This window comes from Ictidomys tridecemlineatus, chromosome 7 (assembly GCF_052094955.1).
Source record: "Ictidomys tridecemlineatus isolate mIctTri1 chromosome 7, mIctTri1.hap1, whole genome shotgun sequence".
NCBI classification, from domain to species: domain Eukaryota; kingdom Metazoa; phylum Chordata; class Mammalia; order Rodentia; family Sciuridae; genus Ictidomys; species Ictidomys tridecemlineatus.
Genome location: NC_135483.1, coordinates 16,687,575 through 16,710,599, shown reverse-complemented (window position 1 = coordinate 16,710,599; position 23,025 = coordinate 16,687,575). Strand labels below are relative to the sequence as shown.

At 42.6% G+C, this 23,025-nt stretch overlaps 1 protein-coding gene across 1 annotated transcript; it reads right to left on the bottom strand.

Annotated features, from left to right (window-relative positions):
• Nucleotides 1-1,761: 1,761 nt before the first annotated feature.
• On the bottom strand, nt 1,762-20,158 carry C7H8orf76 (chromosome 7 C8orf76 homolog). Its single transcript, XM_005316186.4, has 6 exons — nt 19,973-20,158; nt 17,595-17,690; nt 16,658-16,801; nt 12,905-13,362; nt 8,582-8,714; nt 1,762-3,299 (listed from the first exon to the last, which is right to left on the bottom strand). The coding sequence occupies exons 1-6, from the start codon at nt 20,084-20,086 to the stop codon at nt 3,102-3,104; spliced, it is 1,143 nt and encodes a 380-aa protein (XP_005316243.1). The 5' UTR covers nt 20,087-20,158; the 3' UTR covers nt 1,762-3,101.
• Nucleotides 20,159-23,025: the final 2,867 nt, after the last annotated feature.

Below are 23,025 nucleotides of genomic sequence, written 5' to 3'. Positions count from 1 at the left end.
ACTAACCGAAGGCCTGGGTTAGCCAGGGGATAGGGCCAGGCACAGAGAAGGCAAGCTTCACTGCCTCTGACTCAACTGGACGCGCAGCCATACCAGCAGAGCTGCAAAGCAGAGTGGAAACTACTTTCATAGACTGAATTTCAAAAGCACTGGGAAAGCTGCTCTTTAAAATGATCTCTTTGTCTACTGTGGCCTGGGATTCATTTGTAGATTTTGACCTGTTTTCCTGAACTGAAGCACATCTTTCCTGAAACTGCACAGGTGGATACAGGACACCTTTGGTCCTGGTGTCAGGCTCTGTAGGGATGGGTCTGTGAGTTTCTGGGTCCGTGCTCAGGCTGCCTCTATAAGAGCTAATGCTCCAGGGAGGCAGCAGTGGCAGAAGTCACAGCATGACTAAGGCTGAGCTCCACCATTAAAGGGTAAAGCAGAGAGAGCATCCGAGAGCCAATGATCTGGCAAGGAGGAATCACACAACGAATTATTTAACTCTTACAATCACGTGGACAAAAGCACAGGGCACTCTTACTTTTGGAATCAGGAATATCCCAACAGTGACCTCTGAGCTGATATCTGTAGGAAAGCAAAGTGTAGACAGGGTGGAGGTTGGGGGCGGGGGTAGAAGCAGGGGAGAATGTGCCAAGTAGAGGTTACTGAGTGGGCAAAGGGCTTAAATAAAGGAAGCCTGAGGAGCCCAAGGATGTGAGAGGGAGCCAGAACCAGAATGGTACCAAGTGGGCAGAATGAGTGAGAACTCATGGGCCAGGGCCAGGCTGCAGAGGGCCTCATAGGCCTTATGAAGGACTTGGATATGGTTTCTGTAAGACTCTGGCTCCAGCATGAAGTCATAGAGGTCTAAGAATGTAAAAGGGAAAAAAAAGCCTCTCACCAGCTCAGGCACCCAGCAGAGTTCTCCCTGGGAGAAAACACCAGAGATAGGCCTGTGTGAGCACAAGAGGGAAGGAGTTGGTCTGGGTTCACCCACCCACCCAGAGTGCAGTCACATTTGTGGCAGCCATTTGCTCATCCTGAGTGCCTCACTCGCTGACAGGGCAGGCGTCTGAACAGGCAGGCCTGAAGGCCTTTCCTCAGCAGTCACTGCCCACCTTCACGCCTCCGCCATGTGTGCTGGAAATGGCCATGAGGACTTTGTATGATGAAACCCAGAAGGGCCCTATCTTCCTCGTCCTTTCCCCACTCTTCCTGACAGCCAGGCATCGGAGGTCAGCAGGCCTAGTCCTCACCTGCATCTATACGCCACTGCCAGGGAGGTGAGGCGGGCGGGAGTGAGGTGTGGGCAGGATCCACGAAGATCACTAGGGCCATCAGGATGGTGAAGATGTGGGTCTGGGAGGGCAGCCTGAGAGCTAAAAATGCCCTCAGGCCAGGGCAATCCACAACTAGACCACAAACTCCACGACAGACAGCATGCTTGACACATAACAGGAGCTAATAAACAATGGCTAGCAGGTGAATGAATGGAGGGAGGGCACTGGGGGCTGTTGAGGGATTTTTCCTAAGTTTTAATGGTTCTTAAAATTGAAATATCTATTAATTATACAGTCTTTCATCTCATCTCAGAGATGAAGGGCTAAACTTGCAATTGATGGGCACACTAAACCAGCCCATTTGGGGGAAGGAGGGTAGTGGGAAAGGTGAAGCAAGCTGGAAGAGAGTGTGGTTGGAAATCTTGAGGACTCCGCCTTATGCCCTGGGCTGGAGTCTTTGCCCTCTGTTGAGAAAAATAAGTTGTGCAGGACATTTGATGAGGTATGGGTTTATTATTAAATTCCATTTATAAGTGAGCTCCTCCATCACAGATTATTCATTCAGTAAATTAATGCCTCTTTGCCAGGCATGATGGCGCAAGCCTGTAATCCCAGCCACTTGAGAGGCTGAGGCAGGAGGATCTCAAGTTCAAAGCCAGCTTCAGCAAAAGCGAGGCACTAAGCAACTCAGTGAGACCCTGTCTCTAAATAAAATACAAAAGAAGGCTGGGGATGTGGCTCAGTGGCCGAGACCCCCTGAGCTTAATCCCTGATACCAAAAACAAAGGCTCTTTGTATGACAATGTTCCATGAGTCTCTCCCGTTTCTGCATGTCTTGTACGTAATGCACTTGATACTCTCTGTTCCAGGCTGTCTTTCAAAGATGTCTGCACAGCAAAGGAGACAGTGTCTCCTTCTGGCGCAAAGGGCAAGCATGCTTACTACTCACTGCAACAGACTGGAGTTTACTAACTCGGGGCTTCTCTCCAGTAACACAAGCCATACAGTGCACATTATAGGAGGTGTTGGAGGCATTCATGTGTGCCCATGTGTGACAGCTCCATGAGACCCACAGGAAAGAGGAGCTGATGCAAACATGCTGGAGCTCATACTGCTCGCTGGACCTTGTGTTATGAAACCCTTTATCTCTGATCTAGAAGTCTCCTGTCTTCTCTCAGCACCAAGGCTGTGGCAGGCTAACTTGATAGCTTTCAGATTAGGGTAAACTCTTAGATCCTTTGCATTTTTTTTTTTTTTTTTTGGTACCGGGGATTGAACTCAGGGGCACTAGGCCACTGAACCACATCCCCAGCCCTATTTCACATTTTATTTAGAGACAGGGTCTCATTGAGTTGCTTAGTGCCTTGCTTTCACTAGAGCTGGCTTTGAACTCACAATCCTCTTGCCTCAGCCTCCTGAACCACTGGGATTATAGGCACCCTTTGCAGTTCTTGATACACTCTACTTAGAAATGGTTTATTCTCATATTTCAACATTCTTGAACACTGCTGATGAATTTACCTGAAGAAAAAAAGTGGGTTCTTACACTGCTAGCTACAATACAGTAACTGTCTTTAAGAGACCATACGATATGAAAGTCTCTTATTTGCTTTCCCAGCAGATGCCTTCAAAGGGAAGTAGGCCGATGATACAATATATAGGGAAAGCAAGAAATCTAAAAAGAGCAAAATACACTAAATGCACTGTCAGTATAAATTATCTGGGAAAGAAGTCATAATTATAAATTCACTTTTTCCATGTTCAGCAGATCCTGTCTGAAGTAAACAAGGACAATTAATACTGTGCAAGATGTTTTTGTTTTTAAATGGACCTCTAAGCCAAGATCTGTATCTCTGTATGGAACTGATTTTCAAAGGGACAGAAATGGTCTTTGATCTTTCTGAACCACTTGTCTTCAAATTCTTTCGAGGATGCAGTCACCAAGGCAGTCAGAGCTGCAGAGCCAATGTTCTTCACCTCTGAGTGAACTTCTTCTTTTATTTTTTCCTGAACGATATCTTCTCCCATAACCTGTAGCAGAAGAAAAAAAATACTGTCCCAGTAAAAGAGGCAGCAGACATGGAACAGAAGATAAGGTTGTTCATCAACCACAAAGGCCTTCATACAAAAAGGGAAAGTACTTTAGCCACCAGGGAACACTCTCAAGACATTCAAAAGATGTCTATTCAGAATTTGTCATCCAAGGATCATGTATGTAAACCATCACATATTTCCACTCTTCCTCCCGAGTGAAAGAATTGCTGAAGCCTGTCCTCATGCAGCTGCGGTACCATCTGGCCTCCTGGGAGCATCAAATCAACCTTTTTCTATCAAGACACATGCCCTCAGTGAGAATGCAATTACAAGTGACTCTCCCTCCTGGAAAACAGCTGAGAGGACCAGGCAGAGCTTGGGCAGAATATGACTGCAGCTGTGCATGGGGCACAGGTTCCTATCACCTACAAGTTCCCTAAAGCCATCAAAAGCAGCAAACAATTGAGTAGTAGGAGCTAGGTTGCCTTTTCCTGACCCAAAAGGAGACCATGATCCCGCTGAAGCCTACCCAATCTTGTAAATTTAACAAGCACAGTTACCCAATGAAGGCACAACACTGCCCCCTACTGGTCAGAATCAGGCCAGGATGAACACAGGGTCACATCCCCAGATTCTGGGTTAGTTTCTCTTTGGTAAGACTCACAAAGTTAAGTTCTAGAAAGCCTTACCTGACATCTTCAAAATGTTGGAAGTGGTGCTAAACTATTTTATACTTTTTTATGAAGACCTTCACAAGCTTCTAAGTGATCAGCCTTACTAAAATTAAGTTCTAAAACATTTAATACCATTTGGCATGAAAGAATATTATAGAGTGGTCAAGCACGAATGCAGAAGAAATTTAGTAACATGGATTTGGACTAGATGATTTCTATGGCTCCTGCAAACCTGAGATCCAATTTCATGAAAACTCTACTTAATTAGAAATACAATAAAAAAATGGTTCTCAGTGGGTTTGAATCTTCACAGATCACACATTTTGGAGGAAACTGCAATGAGATATAGAATATTTATTAAAGGATGATATTTTATCAGGTCTAAGATACTCTTTGAATTTTGACATCTCTGAAATCAAGATGTAGTTTATGATGCATCACAGTGTAAATGGCATCTTATTTTTCTTTTAGTGGCACATCAAATAATAATGTTTTACAACTGATGACTTCCTAGATTCAAAGAAGTACCAAATACTTATTACATGTTCAACATAGGGGAGTAAGTAAATAAATTATAGTTCATTCAAAAACTGGATGGATCTAGCCATTAAAAATTATGTACTCAAATAATATTTAAGAATCTTGAATTATACCCATGTCACAGTGTTAGGTAAAAGTTACAAAAAATAAGTTTGGCAGTTACTAAAAATGTTCAGCAGAGTTACATTATATGACCCAGCAATTCTATTCCTAGATATACATCCTTAAAAGACAGGGACACAAACATACATGCATACTAATGTTCAAAGCAATATTATTCACAATACCCAAAAGGTGGAAACCACCCAGACGTATCCATCAACAGATGAGGATAAACATGGCACATACACATATAGGGATGAGGTTGTTTCGCTTTGATCTTCCCAGTACTGGGGAATAAATCCAGGGCCTCACACATGCTAGGCAAGCACTTTTTACCATTGAGTTTTACCCCCACCCCTTTTTATTTTTTATTTTGAGACAAGGTCTCACTAATCTGCTCAGACTCACCTCAAATTCGCATTTCTCCTACATTAGCCTTCTACACCACAGTCATGTGCCACAATGCCTAGCCATGAATGAAGTTCTGGTATATGCTATCAAATGGACAATCCTTGACAACAGTATACTAAGCCAAACACAAAAGGGCAAATGTTGTATGGCTCCCCTTATTTGAAAAACCAAAAATAGTAAATTCACAGAAAGTAGTTTAGAGAATATGAGAGGTAGAGGGAGGAGGGCATGGGGAGGCTTTGCTTAATGGGTTTATAAGTTTCTGTTTGGGGGGATGGAAAAATTTTGGAAATACAATGGTGATGGTGGGACAACACTGTGAACTACTTAATGTCACTGAACTGTAGGCTTAACATGATTACGATGGCAAATATTACGCTTTCTACATATATTTTATCAAAGTAAAAAAAAGGGGGGAGGGAAGAACCATCTCAAAATAGAAGATATATAAAGAGACAAAAGGACCAAGTATAGTATGTAGACTTTATCTGGATCTCAATTCAAATAAAACAACTAAAAATAAAAAGTAAAAGTATGCAATCAAAGAATATTTAAGCCTATAGGGTCTAAGTTATATCATAAGTCAATTAAAATGAAGGGAGTATAATACAAATAATCCTAAAGAGGGTCCAGATATTCATTACTTTTGAAAAGTTCCACAGGTATGTCAGATGCATCGCCTAAGCACAGAACTATCATCCCACTCAAGTGACAGATTTCCCCAGCATGGGAAGAACATAATGATGTTTAAGACATGGTCTGGCTTATGAAGACCTAGAATTTAGATGAAGAGATGAGACACATTCCTGTAACTTTTTAGGGTTCAGAGAGCTATCTTTTCAAGCAACCACTTTATCTGAGTTTAAAGAAGGAAAAATCACCACAGGCAAGAGTATCCAGGAAAGCTGCCCCAAAGTATGGGACCTCAGCTGAGATCTGAGGATGAGAAGCTAAGCAGGTAGAGACAGGAAGCCCCAGGAAAGGTCTGCTAGAGATGGAAAGACTAGTCTAGTGGTGGCAAAAGACTGGGTAAGGAATTCTTGGTTAGTAAGTTTGGGGTTACACTCTGCAAGGCCTTGGATATCACATTAAAGATCCTAGATCAGACCTGACCTCAGAGGTAACAGGGACTCATCTTAGTTTTTAAACAAATAGGTAACATCATCAAAGCAAGTCAAGATACACTCAGGGGGAAAAGCCAGGAAGCAAGGTGAGGTGAGACAGAGGCCACCGTGAGAGTCAACCTCAGGTGGAGAAGACTAGCTGCTAATGTGGAACAGAAACCAAAGATGGAAGCTGAAGGAGTGTGGGCTTTGGTGGGTGACTGGCAAGGCTAACCCTAGACAGAAAGAGGCCCAGAGCCAGTGAGGTTCCAAGTCTGGAAAGAAGAGGGACAGACAGTATCAAAGAAAAACAGTTAAGTCAGATGGCTCTTTCCAATGCTCCTCCTCTTCCTGAGGGAGTCTGCAAAACTGACGTAAGTGCTTTCACGTCACTGGAAGTGACAGTAGAATAATCAATAACTATCTCAGTTACCTCCAGGAGTAACCAACCAGAGATGTGAGACAGTGCTCCAGAGCTGAGGCAAGAGACATAGACTGAAAGTCACCAACGCCAAGGTGACAACCGAAACCATGGGCACCATTACGATTTCAGAGATGGGAAAGAAAGGCAAAGAGAACAGAAAACTGAAGTGAAACCTTAGAGAACGTCATGCCACAGAAGAAACCAGGAGTCCCAAGAGGCAGAGGAACACTAAACAGCAGGGCATGGTGGCCCATGCCTGTAGTCCTAATTGCTCAGGAGGTTGAGGCAGAAGGATCATTTGAGGCCAGTACTTGAGCCCAGCGTGGGAAACCCAAGAATGAAAATGAAGCTGAGGACAGAGTGGAATGAGACAAAGGAAGGAAGGAAGGGAGGAAAGGGAGGAAGGGGTAGGAGAGAGGAGGAAAAAGGGAGGAAGGAAAAGAGAGAGAGAAATATAGGAGATAAACAGGGTAGTGTAGCCTCTAAGAAGTAAAGAGATGATTTAAAAATGAGTGGCCAGGTCTGGGATTGTGGCTCAGCAGTAGAGCACTTTCCTAACACATGCAAGGTACTGGGTTCCATCTTCTGCCCACATACAAATAAATAAATTAAATAAAGGTCCAACTACAACTAAAAAAAAAAGTGAGTGGCCAACAGACATTCTATGCAAAGATAAAGGAAAACAAAGACTAAGGAAAGGCTGAGATACAATTACAAGAGGCAGGTGTCTGTGTGTATCCAAGGGCTCAAGGGAAAAACCCTATAGGAGGCAGGAAGTTACAAAGGCCAAAGGAGAGCAGACAGAGAAGGCAGGGAAAAGTTCATAATGAGTCAGCTTAGTGTGGGGAAGAGAGAAAGAAGACTGGCAGTAGAGATCTGCAGTTAAGTACCTTTTTTTCCCTTGCTGGTTATAAGACCCAGGACCTCAGGCACGCAAGGCAGATGATCTAGCACCCAACTTCAACCCTAGCTTCGCAATAAATACTTTTTAAAATCTTTATCTATTTGTTCTTTTGGTACTAGGATTAACCCAGGAGCATTTTACCATGGAGCTATATCCCCCACCCCTTTTTATTTTTTCTTTTGAGGCAGGAGTCACCACCACCACACCCAGCATAATAAGACTTTTTGAAAGAATGACAATAGGAAGTATACGGGTGAAGTCATTCTCAGGGAAGAGTACCAGAGCTGTCAAGTTTCCGTTGTGTACTGAAAGGAAGTAGCACGAAGAGCTTAAAACATAATCTCAAGTGCCATCTTTAAAAAATTTCAACAGTGTACTTTACAAAAATCCAGCATTTTTTTTTAAAGAGAGAGAGAGAGAAAGAAAAAGAGAGAGAGAGAGAGAGAGAGAGAATTTTTTTTAATATTTATTTTTTAGTTTTTGGCGGACATAAATCTTTGTTTGTATGTAGTGCTGAGGATCAAACTCGGGTCGCACGCATGCCAGGCTTGTGCGCTACCGCTTGAGCCATATCCCCAGCCCCCAAAATCCAGCTTTTAAAAAAGAAAGTTAATATAGGATGCAAATGATGACATTTGTATTTCTCTGCAACCACCAAAGTAGTGACAGGGTGGAGCAGAAAGAAAACGAACTTGCAGCTGACCCACACTGGTTTTAGACAAGTGCTACCACTTAAGGTCCAACCTCAGGGGAGTTACAACCTCCCTGGGCCTCTATTCCAGCTCCATCTGTCCTCACCAGCTATGAGAATGAATGGAGGAAAAGCATATAAACCTGGCATAAATGTGAGCATTCATCCTTTAGTTTCTTCAGCATTGAAACAATGAAGGGCATTCAGGTGTCCCAGCAGGCAGGCGCCAACAAGTACTGGCAAGCACAGAACAGCCCTACAGGCAGGCTCACTGCAGGGTAAGGATGGTGAAGAGGCCACTCGAGTGACATAAAGGAGGGAGACACAGACCTTCTGTAGATGGGATTTGGTTGTTCCTTATAAAAATGGTGTCAGAGCCAGGAAAAATATCTGATGCCTTGTGTCTTATAAACCCAAGGGGTACACTTACCTCAGCGATCCACAGCAAAGTGTCTTCTTTGAAGCTGAAACTTTTCATTTTATCTTCAATTTCCTGTTGGGTCCTTAGGTTCTTCTCCAAAGCAAATGATGTTTGTTGCGATTGGGTGAACTGAAGTAAAAGTCTAAAAAACCAAAAAGTCCCCATGAGTGGGCTCCACTACAGGACAGTAATGAGCCCCACAAGGCTCGAGAAGGCCAACCCTCAACAGAACTTTCACTTGAATTCCTATAGTTCCTTACCCTGAATAAACTGCCCATCTTTATGCTGGAAATTCATCTTTTCTGAAGTCAATAGATCAAAACGTCTGAGAGAGAGCTTTAGCCAGCAATACCTCAAAAGAGCTCCCTGTGGAAGGCAAGTGGCTAACAGCACATACAATTTAGATTGAGAAAAACCACTTTCCAGTCAGACTCCCCCCGCCCCCCACCACGTAGATTTGTTTCTTTGAAGCCAGGGTTTTATGACTCTTCCATTCCCTGGACCTCACAGCATTTGGACCTCAAAGACTAATTAGCTTCCCTAGTAACTTCAATTACCCAAAGCAGGGCCAAACCTTTGATGACCCTTTTACCACTACTCTGCAACTGCCTTACCACTGATGTCCCACGGTGATCCTAACCTGGTCCCCTCTCTTGCTGTTCCCGCCTCCATCCTCATGTGGCTCCTCCTCCTTCTTATAGAGAATGTGCAGATTTTCCCATTTCCCTCTGGCCTCACTGGTCCCTGTGGCATGCCCAGGAGTACCAGGCTCTGCTATTCACTCATTTTGTGTACTGAGCAGTGCCAGACATGGCTCCAGACACTGAGAGATACTGGAGAGAAGACAGTATGGCTGGCCTCACAGAACGGAAGGAGAGAACACACAAGCATAATTTCAGGTAGTTAAAAGTGCCACAAAAAATAATCCACGAGAATGTGTCCTTAGAATGGGACAGTGCAGAAAGGTTTCCCGAGATACCATCCAAGTCAAGACCTAACTGATAGGGCACCAGCTAGGAGAATGTCTGAGGGAAGGGGCCTCCTGGCCACGGGGAAGGAGGCCCTGACAGAAGAAGTTTGATGTGTGAGAAAATTAGAAAGATCATCAATATGGCCATGGCACAGCCAGGGGAAAAAATGCTGCTATGGAGCAAATATTCCCTAATTCCTGTCAAAACCTGACTGCTACTGTGTTAGTGTCCAGGCACAAGACCTTTAAGAGTTAAGTGCATGAATGCATTAAAACCCTGTGTTGGGAGTGGGTTCCTGGTGTAAGCATGAGTTCAGCTGACTTCCTCTCTGGTCCACATGTGCATGCTCTCTCTTGCCATCTGATGCCCTCCATCATGATAGCAGAATGGGAAGACCCTCATCAGAGGCTGGCACTTGATCTTGGACTTCCCAGGCCCCAGGATTGGGAGAAATAATTTTTTTTTCTTCTTTTTTGGCATTGGAGATTAGGCTCTACCACTGAGCTACATTCCCAGCCCTTTTTTTGAGACGGTTTCTCACTGAGTTGCTCAGGTTCTTGCTGAGTTGCTAGGGCTGGCCTTCAATTTGTGATCCTCCTGGGTCACAAGAATGACAGGTATGTGCCATGGCACCCAGCTGTGTTTCTTTCTTGATAAATTAAGCAGTATTCTGTTATAGCCTCAGCTAACAGACAAAGACAAACGTGGAACTGAAGCACTGCAATGGCGCTTTCTATAGGAGCAGGTACAAAGACGCACTGCTGTCTCAGCACAACCTGTTCATGTCACCTGCCCTGTGGCAGGAAGCAGTGACCATTTTGCCATACTTGCTTTCTTCCCTGTCTTTGTAGTCATTTGAAAACAGAGCTTTTCCTTTCTATACCACGTTCATTCATTCTCAACCTTCAGCCCTCTGCAGCTGTTCTTCTCTCCCTGTCCTCCTACTGAAATCAGCTGCTTAACAGCACAGACGACCTCCTAGTTCTCAAGCCCTCTTCTCAAGTAATCCTACTTGACCTCCACAACCACCCAATTGCTGATCTCCTTCTAATCCATAGCTCCCTTCTTCGAAGTGTGACTTTTATTTCCTAATGAACAACTCCAGATGGGTGTGCCACAGATGTTGAGCCTATATCATTCCTTCCACCCTGAATCTGCCCGGTCATCCTGTGTGTCTAATCTCAGCAAAAAGCAGCACCATCCACCCAGGACAAACTGCCTTTCTCCTCACACCCATCCCCTCACACTCAGCGGGCCTCCAAATCTTGTGGATTCCATACTGCAAGGACACAATTTTCTTCTTTTGTTTCCTCTACACCATACTAGGTAAGACTCTACCGCTATTCACCAATCATTCCACTGCCTCTTCACTGGTGTCCCCAATTCCAAATATCTTCTTCTAGACCATCATCCCAGCCACCAGGTCTCACACTGAATCACTGCTCTGATCTCACCACCTTCAAATACTCTCCAGGTCTTTAGCTCAAGGAGCAAAATCTTTTAAGATGACATCTAACATCTTGTGCTAATAATAATAATAATAAATCCAATAGCTACAAAAGTACGAAAAGATAACATCTATCATTTGCCTACTATATACTGCACAGTACAGTAAGTACTTAGATACTTTAATACTACAACCCCACAAAGTAGGCATTTCCCCTATTCCTCCATCTATGAAGAGGAGGAGCCTGGAGCCCAGAGAGTTTTGCACAAGGTCAGACAGCTGGCAAGTGGAACAGCCCAGGTTCATTCACTCAACATCAACAATTCACTGAGTTCTTCAAAATCAGATCAGACTCCAAAGTCCTACCTCTTACCTCCTCTGCTTCTGGCATGGTCTACAGACTACCTACCACATGCTGTTCTTACCACCAGACTGTGGCTGTTTTACACCAGCACCCCTGGCCCTTTGGGCTGTGCTTTCTCTTTACTCTGCATGCCTTCCCTTGCCTTGGGATTATAACAAGGAATGAGCAAGAACTGCATCTAATGATGGCCCTGGACTTCACAGCTTTGCCACTTTAGGAATGATTTTAATAGATTCCTAGTCCATCAAATAGGATCCTAACAGTAACCCCAGTCATGAGGATTAAGATGAAATCATGCAAGGATTACTTAGTCCTTGGTTGGTGAGCATTCCCACCAGGTACATTTGGCAGAAACACCATCCCCTGGAAAGTCTCTGAAGACTTGGTTCTTCCTGCCACACCAACAGCTCCCTTATCTTGTTCCCCATGGAATTCTGCTCACACTACTGATAAGCTATTTAGCACCTGTGTGCCAGTCACTGACTAGATAATTACAACATTGTAAGGAAAGGGACTGTTTTTTTGTTTTGTTTTGTTTTAAACAATCTTTATGATCCTAGTACCAAGCAAGAGCCTGGCACACATGCTTCTGAATAAAAGTGACACAGTCAATGCCAACTAAGTATCTATGAAATAAATTTTAAAATTTGCCAAATAGATGCCACTTCTCGCTTAAGCCTCATTGTTAATAGTTCTTGAATTCTCCAGAGAGAAAATATAACAACCTCTATGTTCTCAAGATGGTGTCTACCTCTTCTCTCATAAATTATAGAACTCGTTAAGGGTATTTTCCCTGCCTTCTTCTCAAATTCTATACCTTAAGGATTCAAAGTACTTGGCGTCCTTAGGGGCAAACCACGGGAATTCTCTGTAGAATGAATTTAGAACTGTTTATTCACATGATCAGCAATTCAAACACAACAGCAGATTTTCTTCAGATTTCTTTGGAATATATGAATAAAAATTTCCTTCTTTAAAACAGCTGTTCTCCCTTTTCCAATTTAATTTTCCTAATTTTTTTTTAGTGTTTTCCAATTTTAACATTCTACACTGAGCACTCATCCCAGTTGTATTCATTTTTTTTTAATCTTTATTTATTTTTATGTGGTGCTGAGAATTGAACCCAGTGCCTCACACGTGCGAGGCAGGCACTCTACTACTGAGCTACAACTCCAGCCCCGTATTCTTTTATTTATATTTATTTATTTATTTATTTATTTTTAAGTTGGAAATGGACACAATACCTTTATTTTATTTATTTATTATGTGGTGCTGAGGATCAAACTCAGGGCCTCACATATTCGAGGCAGGCACTCTGCCTCTGAGCCACAATCCCAGCCCCCCAGTTGTATTCTTGAGCAACTAATAATGTTTCAAAGTTTTACACAATGAAATGACACATGTTCAAAGGGGTCTGTCTAGATCATAGGAAAAATTCAAAAACACACACCAAGTCTTGCTTAGAACTTTTTGAAATAAATGAAATATATGAAATAAATGAAGCCTTTCCCCTGAGCTCCTTCCCCACCCTGTCACACCACTCAGCTTACCTGGTTCGAATCAGAGAGGCACATGCTTTCATCTGAGTCTCTATCAACACTGCTTCTCCCTTTCCAGTCACACAATTCTGACTGTTTTTAAAAGCTTTCTCGATTTTCTGGCCATTCCTGACACTTGCTTCCACAGAAAGCACAGAGCTCTCAGGCACAGTTTCAGGGAAACACAAAATACAGTCCTTTCTTGAGTGTGGAAAGGAGGACAGGACAGTTTTATTACTTGAGGTGAAATTGTTCTGTCTCTGAGATGATGCAATCGATGCTGAGAGAGCTGGCCCTAGATTCAGGTAAGCCTCTGCCAATTTGCCCCAGCTCCAAGGATTAAAAGGATGCAAAGAAATCAGTTTCTGCAGGCAGAAAATTGTTTTCTCCAAGTTCTGCAAACCTGAACAAATAGCAAGTTGGAGGTAGAGCACAGTGGTTAAATGGTCTGTATTGGTAGCTTTATTTTCCTGAAGAGAAAAGGAAAAAAAAAAAAAGATAAAAAACCGTAACTGTAAAGTGTTTTCCATATAAAATAGAAGATACTCAAAAAGATGTCTAATGTATACAACATAAATTGTATGTTATACATTAGAAGTATCTTTCAGTACTCATACATGCTGAGTGAACTAAATATACTTCAATGGATCATAAGCTTGAAACCATAAACCAAGAGCAATATATACTACCTAGCAAAATAAACATCAGCCATCCCAAACATCCAAATGTCATAATAAAGTAACAATTCATGTAACAGTGACAAGTCCAGCACCAAAAAATATAAATGTCAGTTTGAATTCAATTTTTATCATTATCTTTGTTTTCAGCCAGACATCTGAAAAGACCCAAGCCAATTTTCTTAGGCCCTGTCCTAATGGTTCCATTTTAACATTCATGCTTTCAAAAAACCCAAAAGGTAGCTGGACATGATGGTGTATGCCTATGATCCCAGCAACTTGTGAGACTGAGGCAAGAGGATTGCAAGTTCAAGGTCAGCCTCAGCAACTTAGTAAGGCCCTATGCAACTTAGTGAGACCCTGTCTCAAAAGAAAAAAATAAAAAGGGCTGGGGAGGGCCTGGGATTGTGGCTCAGTGGTAGAGAGTTTGTCTCACCCATTCGAGGTGCTAGGATTGATCTGCAGCACCACATAAAAATAAATAAATAAGATAAGGATATTGTGTCCATTTACAACTAAAAAGGGCAGCGGGGAAGGGGCCTGGGGATATAGCTCAGTGACTAAGCACTCCTTAGTTCAATTCCTGGTACCAAAAAAAAAAAAAAAGGTAATTTTTTTTTAAGTCCATCTGACATCTTGCTGGGCTTAGAAATCTCGAACATGACAGCCCCGAGCCCTGGGTGCTTCGTGATGCATCACAATTGAATCCAAATGCCTTCCCTGCTAATTCTACCAAGGCCAGCCATTTTTGGCCAGAGGAGGTTGCTTGGTTTCATTCTGATCAGAAAACCCTTTTTAAGTCTCCTTAACCAGAACCACCACCTCTTGCCTAACCTGCCATCTGGCAAATATCCTTTGGATTAGGAAAAATAGGCCTGCTTTTTCTAAAGTCTGCAGAAAGCAGATGGCAGATAACATTATCTTCAAGCTGCTGTGAAGGCTAAGGAAAACCTGGCCTGTGAGTGCCCAGAGCAAGTTTCTGTACACAGCTATTCAGAGAGTGCAACAGGAGCCAACTCCACGCTGCAGGCCAGAGCAACTGGCACGAAGTCAGGGGAAGCCTGTGGAGGCTGAGAATATTCCCAAATTAAGTGAAACGATATGAAATAAAGCCCCATACACTTTTGGTGATACTGCACCTCATCAAAGACTGAATATACCTTGTTTCTTTATTACTATTTAGTGTCTAGCCTTCTCAACAAGACCATTAAGGTCCATGAGAACTTTTACTTAATGCTAAATTCATATGCAGAGCATAGTTATTCAGCCACCATAGATGTTAATTAACATGTAAACACAGAGAGGTTAGATATCTTGCCTGAGGCCACACAGCTGATAAGCAGAAGAGTTATAGTCAAATATAATATAGATTTGCTACCTATTTTGTTCAACATTACACACTGATCTGTCCCTCTACAAAATGTGAGAAGACAATAACTATGAGGAAAAAACAGTCCTGGGCCTGAGCTAACAGCAAAATAAGAGACCTCAAGTAGAGAAGAAATTAAAAAACAAAACATCAGGTTACTAGGAAATGAGAAAACCTTATAGATAGGCAGTATCCATTAGGGTAATATGTAAGAGATCCCCAAAAGGGGTGAGAACCACTAGTTCCCTGCCCAGCAGGTGCCCAGAAAACTGATAACCAGTTCTGAAAGTCCTGACATGTTACTGAAGCCTTCTGCCTGGTCACCACTTGAGCTAAATGAAAAAAAAAAAAAATCATTCTCTAAGCCACAGGAACAATGCACTGAGTGAACCACAGAAATGGGACCTGGGGTCCCTGCCACTAATCTAGCTGCTGCTGTCTTTAGTGAAAAAGGAAGAGGGTGAAGTTCAAAGATGCCAAACAAGAGGAGGTGATGGAAAAGCAGAGCAGTGCTGTGTCTGAAAAGGCTCAAGCTGCTGTCGACTTGCAGACCAGGAAGACTGGGAATGAGCACAATTAAATCCTGGCTTCAATGTTCATAGATAGATTGCACTTGCAATCTATGTGCAATCTATCTTCTTTCCAGCATAAAGATTAAGCTGCATTTGAGAGGATAGGCAGGAAAAGTTCAAGGTCAGCCTGGGAAACTCAGTGAGACCCCCATCTCAAAATAAAACTAAAAAAGCTGGGGTGTAGCTCAGTGGTAGAGTGCTTGCCTAGGATATGCAAGGAGCTGGGTGCCATCCCCAGCATCAAAAAGAAAAAAAGAACGGAAGGAAGAAAGAATGAGTGGATTGATTAACTTGCAATTAATAGAGAAGGGGAAAGAAAGAACAAAACACAGCAGGATTTCACACTCTTAAAACAATTCCACAGTTGCACTTTGAGAGGTTCAAGTCCTAGGCAGTGAAGCCCTGGGCTAACCAAGGTGAATGAGATGGAGAAAGACAGCTCAGTAAATGCTTTTGGGGCTGACGTCTGATGACCTGCACCCATGGGGACCAAGATCTGTATGATAGTGTCTCACTAACACCCAAAGAGAAGGAAAACTGGTCTTTATATACCATGACTGGTCAATTTAGACCAGTCAATATTGGTCAATTTAGACCAATATTTACACAGAAATCAACAAGTAAACCATAAATGCCCTAATCTGAAAATATAAACAAACAAAATTACAAAAAATTTTCTTTATCCTTATAAAGTTTCTGCAAAGTCTACTTAAAAATAAAAAGGACTATTAAGCTTGACTTGGAACGAATATTTAGTCATGTTTTTATAACTTCTGCTTACAGAAGTAATATATGGTACATTGTAGAAATTTTGGAGCATAGAGCCTAAATAAATCTAAAAAAGAAAATAGATCACTCATAATCCTGCCCTATTAACACTTCCCAAGAATAAACCTCTGCAAATGAGATTTTCTTAGGCAATAAATTTCAAGCTTATTACAGGAAAAACATAACAAGAAAATGATTATATCTATAGCTCCAACTGTTCCTCATAATAAAGCCCTTACACGGCTCAAGATTTTCTTCTGCTTATGCAAATCCACCCATTTTGCTTCTAGCAAGTTTTTCATTTTGTCGTTTGAAAATAAACCATGAAACTGTCCTTGGTATAAGAAAATGTGTGAAAACAAGCAATGAAACCACTCACCAAGTTTGCAGCAATCTCTAGAGCTTCCATATGTCTTCCCAGGTGAGCAAGACACCGAGCCTGGCCTTCTTGGACATCCCTTTTCATGGCAAAATTGGTAGATGACAATTTTTCAGAGATACTGGAATACTCCTGCAGTGCTTTCTGACAATTAGTTGTTTAAAAAAAGAGGAGAAGAAAAGAAAGATAGAAGAGGACTCATAATCAGGTGATTTTTTTTTCCCTAGATGGAAAATAATGTTATAATTGATCCCACAAAGAACTTGAGTGTCTTAGTACTACTTTGCTCAATAGAATGGCTGGAGGTACAATGACCACGACAATGGAAAGTATCCCCCTAGGGCACAGCATTCTGGAGCCAAAAGATCAGGCTTCAAATCCTGGTTTTGCTGCTACCTTGCCATAGAACCTTTCCATCGATATCATCATGAAGATGTAAATATGAGAAGTAACCTGGCTCCTAGTTGTTCATTTTTTTTTTTCTTACACATTCTGAGATGCTCTTGTAACACCATGAGATTTCTATGCTGGAGACACACAATAATGAGAGAGCTACTGAACCTAAGGAAACAGATCTACAGGGACCCCAAAAAGATTCTTTTTTTGGAGTTATGGGAAACAAAGCAAATTATATAAAGCCACATAAAACAGTATAGAAACTTGAGAGTCTAAGATTATTTAAAAAAAAAAATCCATCTTCACCAACACATTCGTGGGCCTGGGGATAGCTCAGGAGTAGAGCGCTTACCTAGCACATGTGAGGCACTGGGATCAATCCCCAGCATCACATAAAAATAAATAAATACATAAAGGTATTAAAAAACTAAAAACATTAAAAAACACACACTCATTACATAGTACATTGTTATCACATATGCTGTCACTGATACAACAGAAGCTCATTTCAAGTACCACAGCCTCACATGTTTGATCCTACCTGATACTCCTGTCGTCTGTAGGCCAGGTCCCCTTTGAACTTCTTGATAGTTAGAACTTCAACATCATCACTGCTCTCAGTTTCTTCATAAAACCACTAGAAATTATGAACAGAGCACATTACAGAGAGTGAAGCTATGCTCTCATCTCATCTTCAGGAGTAATTTTCCATAATATAACCAGTTAAACCTCAGAAAGACCTACCTCTTCAAGATGAGACTGGGGAAAATAGCCAACAAAGAATAACAACTTTAATGATGACCCAGTTTCGATTAAAATTATCACAAATAATAAATCTATTGATAATATTATTTCCCCCAAAAAGCTGCATGAGACATGTGGTTTTCTTTACATCATTTCTGATACCAGTGTGGTGCCTGGGAATTCGCTACCTTTACCCCGCACAGTTCACAATGGTTTTTTAAAGTGAGATGTTTTCTTTTAAAGCAATTTTAGAGAATGGAATAGAGACTGACAATTCTTTATGAAAAAGACATAGAAAAAAGAATTATGTTTGAGGTGTTGTTAGGAAAAATGATGAAAGGCTCAAAAGAATCTAAGCAAAGAAGGAGACGGAAACCAAGGCTAAAAGGAGGTTTCAATGCAACCAAACGCCAAAGGGCGACGGGAGAAACTCAGGAGATGCCCACCTGGGATGCTTTCCTTGCTTTTCTACTAGTTTAAGTAAAGCACATGGAAGCCCATCCCTGGCTGACTATTATTAATTTGAATGTAACTTCATTTGTGAGGGTTCCACCTTCACATCATAATTGCCTGCTATATTTCTAAAAGAGCTGCCTGAGTATCAATGCTTCTCTGCTACCTTAGTAAAATCAGTTTCCTTGGCCTGATTCATCACAGTGAAGAAGACCAGAAACCATTTCTCTGTTCTCCCCAAGCACTGCGTTGGCCCACAACAGTCTATGCAATGGACCCACATTTTCCCTGTATACACCACGGCTGTCTAGTCACTGTTTCAGATTAGCCAGTCCCAGCTTTCCAAACAGAAACGTATCAACCTCCATCCAATTTCCATTATCCTAGTGGGAATGATGAAGTATAGCTGGTTTCCTGATGACTACCTATATTCTCCCATACCATGGCAGGCCAAGGATTCAGAGATGATGCCTTCCAATACCCCCTCTATTGAGGAAGAAGGGAAGAACCTTGTGAACAGGGTGGAAATGCCTGGATAAGGAAGCAGGCCAGGCAACAGAAATCTTCTAAGCCAAACTCTTATTTTCAACAAGGAAAACCAATGTAACTACAATAAGGCCTCCTTGAGCTATTTGTGAGCAGCAGATTTTCAGACTCACGCAGCAAACATATTCTTAAGAGACTTTTGGGTTTTACTTTACTACTTGGCCAAGTATCTTCATAAACAGCATCTCATTTCACTTGCACAGTAACCCTGTAAGCCAGCAAGTGTTTTTCCCAAATGAGAAATAAGAAATTGACACATTGATGAAATTCAAGGGTCCTATCTTAAAACCAGAGCTTTTTAATGCTCTACCACAATACAGCTCAAGCCCAATCCCTGTTTTCAGTTTACACATTGAGTACTGAAGGTAACTTTGAGACTTTGCAGATATTAAGAAAAAATTGGAAAAAAAATAGTACAATTCAGAAATTACTGAGTCCCTGGCGTCTCTAAATACAGCTTACTGAGGAACAAATAAGAGAATCCATGTAAGAGAACCCAGCACAGTGCCTGGTTCAGGTTTGCATAAATACTAGCTATGCCTGGAGAGACGACATTTACCTTATGAAATATTACAAAGTAATACCGTACTAACTCAAGAATACGCATGGACTTCCTACTTTGAACAAAACTGCCAGGCACTGCAGAGTGAGCATCAAGTTAAGAACAATTGTCGTGTGACCATTTAGTGCTGCGGTCTAAGGGCTTTACGAGCACGTTGACAAGCGCTTTCAAGAGAAGCTAACAGCGGGTTAGGGGCGCCACGACAAAAACATTTCACTGGAGGAGGGAATCAGAAGACTTCCTGGAGGAGTTGGCATTTACGATGGGCCCTGAGAAATGGCTGTGCCTGCTCGATGTGGGCCACCAGGGCGTTAGTGGGCACGGAGTTCAGGGCGGGCAGGTGCGCGGAGTTCCCGTTTGGGGACACACAGCGCTGAGGTTTGCAAAGAGGGCAGTGGCCCTGAGCGCGCCGCGGCAGGGTCGGGAAGGCACCCGGCGCCCCTGGAGACTGCGGGCCGGGGTGAGACCGCACGGCCAGGCCGTGTCCGGTGCTCCGGGGGCCGGAGTGGAGCAAAGCCTGGCCCGGGACGCTAGCGCAAGACAGCGCGTTCGCGGCGCCGACACCGCAGAGGGCGAGGCCCGGATCCCTCGGGGCAGAGGCCCCCGCCCCTCACCTGCGGCTCGCAGCGCTTGGCGCGGTAGGGTGCGGGGGACCCCGGCCGCCGCTGCGGCCCCTCTTCGAACACCGAGTCTTCAAACTCGCCGCCGATCCAATACCCGGGATCCATGGCGCGCCCACGACGGGGCACCGAGAGGAGGTGGTGCCTAAAGCGGCGCCGCGTTTGGCCAACCGGAAGCAGTGCGGCCTCCAGGACCCGGAGCGCGGCATGCTGGGACTTGTAGTCCTTGTGAATGTACAGGAGCTGTTGGCGGTGGACGGGGGCAGTGGTTGAGCTGAGGTTTTTGTCTAACTCGCTCACTTTCCGAACCCTAGGACTAAGGGTTTGGCTTCTCCATGTCAGGAGGTGGACAGAGCGATCCTTATTTTCATGCATCAAAAAGCCCTGGCCCAGTTGGGCTTGGTGCGCACTTCTGTAATCCTGTGGACTCTGGAGGCTGAGGCAGGAAGATCGCAAATTGGAGGCCAGTCAGGGCAATTTAGCCAGACCCTGTCTCAAAATAAAAAATTAAAAATGGCTGGGAATGTAGTTCAATGGTAGAGGGCCCCAGAGTTTAGTCTCCAGTAACACACACAAACACATACGAACTCGCGCACGCACAGCAGTTTAAAACTCTTTTAAGTACCATTATAAACCACTGACAGTATTCCAGCACTGTTAAGCACTTTATTTTTGAATTTCCTGTTTCCTCTTAACAACCCTACAAAAGGCAGTGATTCCCATGTTGCAAACGAAGATATTGGGGCTTGACAAGATAACTTACTCAGGATCACTTTATGGGCTAACGAGATGGCAAATACAGAAAGTCCCCACGTCTCTGGGAAAGATACACCACTACCAGTAACCAGAGTCATTAAAGCATTTATAAAACAGAAGACTTCGAAATTTACTTGAGGGCCTTGATCAGGGAATATTCATTCTGCTGGGAGAAAAATACCAAATCCTAGAATTCTTTTTTTTTTTTTTTTTTTTTGAGAGAGAGAGAGAGAGAGAGAGAGAGAGAGAGAGAGAGAGAGAGAAATACCAAATCCTAGAATTCTTTTTTTTTTTTATAGAGAGAGAGAGAGAGAATTTTTTTTTAATGTTTAATTTTTAGTTCTCGGCGGACACAACATCTTTGTTGGTATGTGGTGCTGAGGATGGAACCCAGGCCGCACGCATGCCAGGCGAGTGCGCTACTGCTTGAGCCACATCCCCATCCCAAATCCTGGAATTCTAAGATTAACTTTTGTTAGAATTTCTATACTCTCAAGATATTTCTTGACTCTATAGATTGTCACCAAAAATACTGGCCAATATTGCACAATGCAATATTATTGTACCACATTATATAGAAGGAAACAAAGTTATTTCCCTGTTTTTTTGTTTGCTTGTTTGGTTTTTCCTCACACTCATCAGTTCCTTTTTCACGTTGGTCTGTCAGGGTTCTTTCTTCAACCCGATTTTCTACTCGACAAACGCATCCAGAGCAATGTATCCCAGTTTTCAAAATCCATCTCTCTGCTGATTAATCCCCAAATTTAGAACCATCCCACTTATCCAACATTGGGGTTGCAGGTTCCCACTGGACAGCCTCAGGCATTAGCTACTGATGAATTCATCCAGAGAAGTTTCACTTTTCCTTTTTTTTTTTTTTAAATGTTTTTTATTTTCCCATCAGAATGTAACACTCCATATTAAGAAAAATAGGATATTATAGAAAAACAGAAGGAAAAAGGTAATCCATAATACCATTATCCAGAAGTAATGGGGTCCAAAGAAGGACCTAATTCTAATATGCCCCGTCTTTGCACAAAAGGCAATACAGCATAGTGTTGAAGAGCCTCAAGCGCCAGCTTTGTTTGGTTTCACAATTCTGGTTCAGTTATTCGCTGACTGTGCAACTCTATTTGTGAAATGTGCATTGATTAAAATAATGCACATAGCCTGGTGCACTGACGCACATGCATAATCAACTCCAGAGAAGACTTGAGGCAGGATTGCAGGTTTGAGGCTAGCCTGGACAACTTAGAATGACCCTGTCTCAAAATACACAATAAAAAGGGCTGGTGATGTAACTCATTGATAGAGCACCCATATGTGTGAGGCCTTGGATCCAATCCACAGTACCACCACCACCAACAGCAGCAACAATAACAAAAAGAACATAAAGTACCTGCCAGCAAGAAGGTGATACATGCTCATTCAAAATTCCTGCTTTAGGAGCAAAACAAGAAAAAAGCAAAGGCAGGCAAGGAGAATTTTTTAATTCTTCTTTTGAAGGCTGATTGATCTTAGAATTTCCACCCTCTCCTGTTTTGAGGTCCCCTGGGTCTAGGCTCCTCCTGTCTCAACAACCAAGTGAGCTAGAGACAGGGCAGTTTGTGGGTAAATGAGAATTCTTTGTCCCTTGAACTCAGAATTCCTAGGCTCATGGGTTTCTAGCCTTTTAACCACTTAAAACTCAGTTATTGTCTCCTCCCACTGTTATGGAAGATTTGTGTGCAAAACAAATCTATATTTTAAACTAATAATTGCTTCATTTTCCCTTAAAAATGGAATCTAATTGTATATAACAGATAAACCCCGCCTGAACCTACCAGCTTTGCCTCATTGCATGTAACAATTCCTGCTGAAAGTGAAGAAGGAGCCGTTAAGGACCCTGAGCAGGCTGAGGAAAGGAGAACCTTATTATGGGGACTTGGCCAATAATGGAACAACTCCAATGCCACTATCACTGTTGAGGACCTGGGGTTAAGGACCCCAAGTTGCAAACCATTCCTTCAATTGAGAGAAAGGCCTTAGAATAATGTCATTTTTAAAAAGTAAACCAATAAAACAGAAGGCATACACACTGTAACTGTAAAATCCACCTTATTCACTTAGAAAATATGGGTGTTAGGCAGTGTTAGTAAATTGGAATTGTGCTACTATCTAAAAACTAGTATGGTTGGGATAAAAATGTTTCTATATATTTATTATTACTTTTGAGGTATTAGGGATTGAACCTGGGGCCTAGCACATGATAAGCAAGCTCTCTACCAATGAGCTACATCCCCAGCACTGCC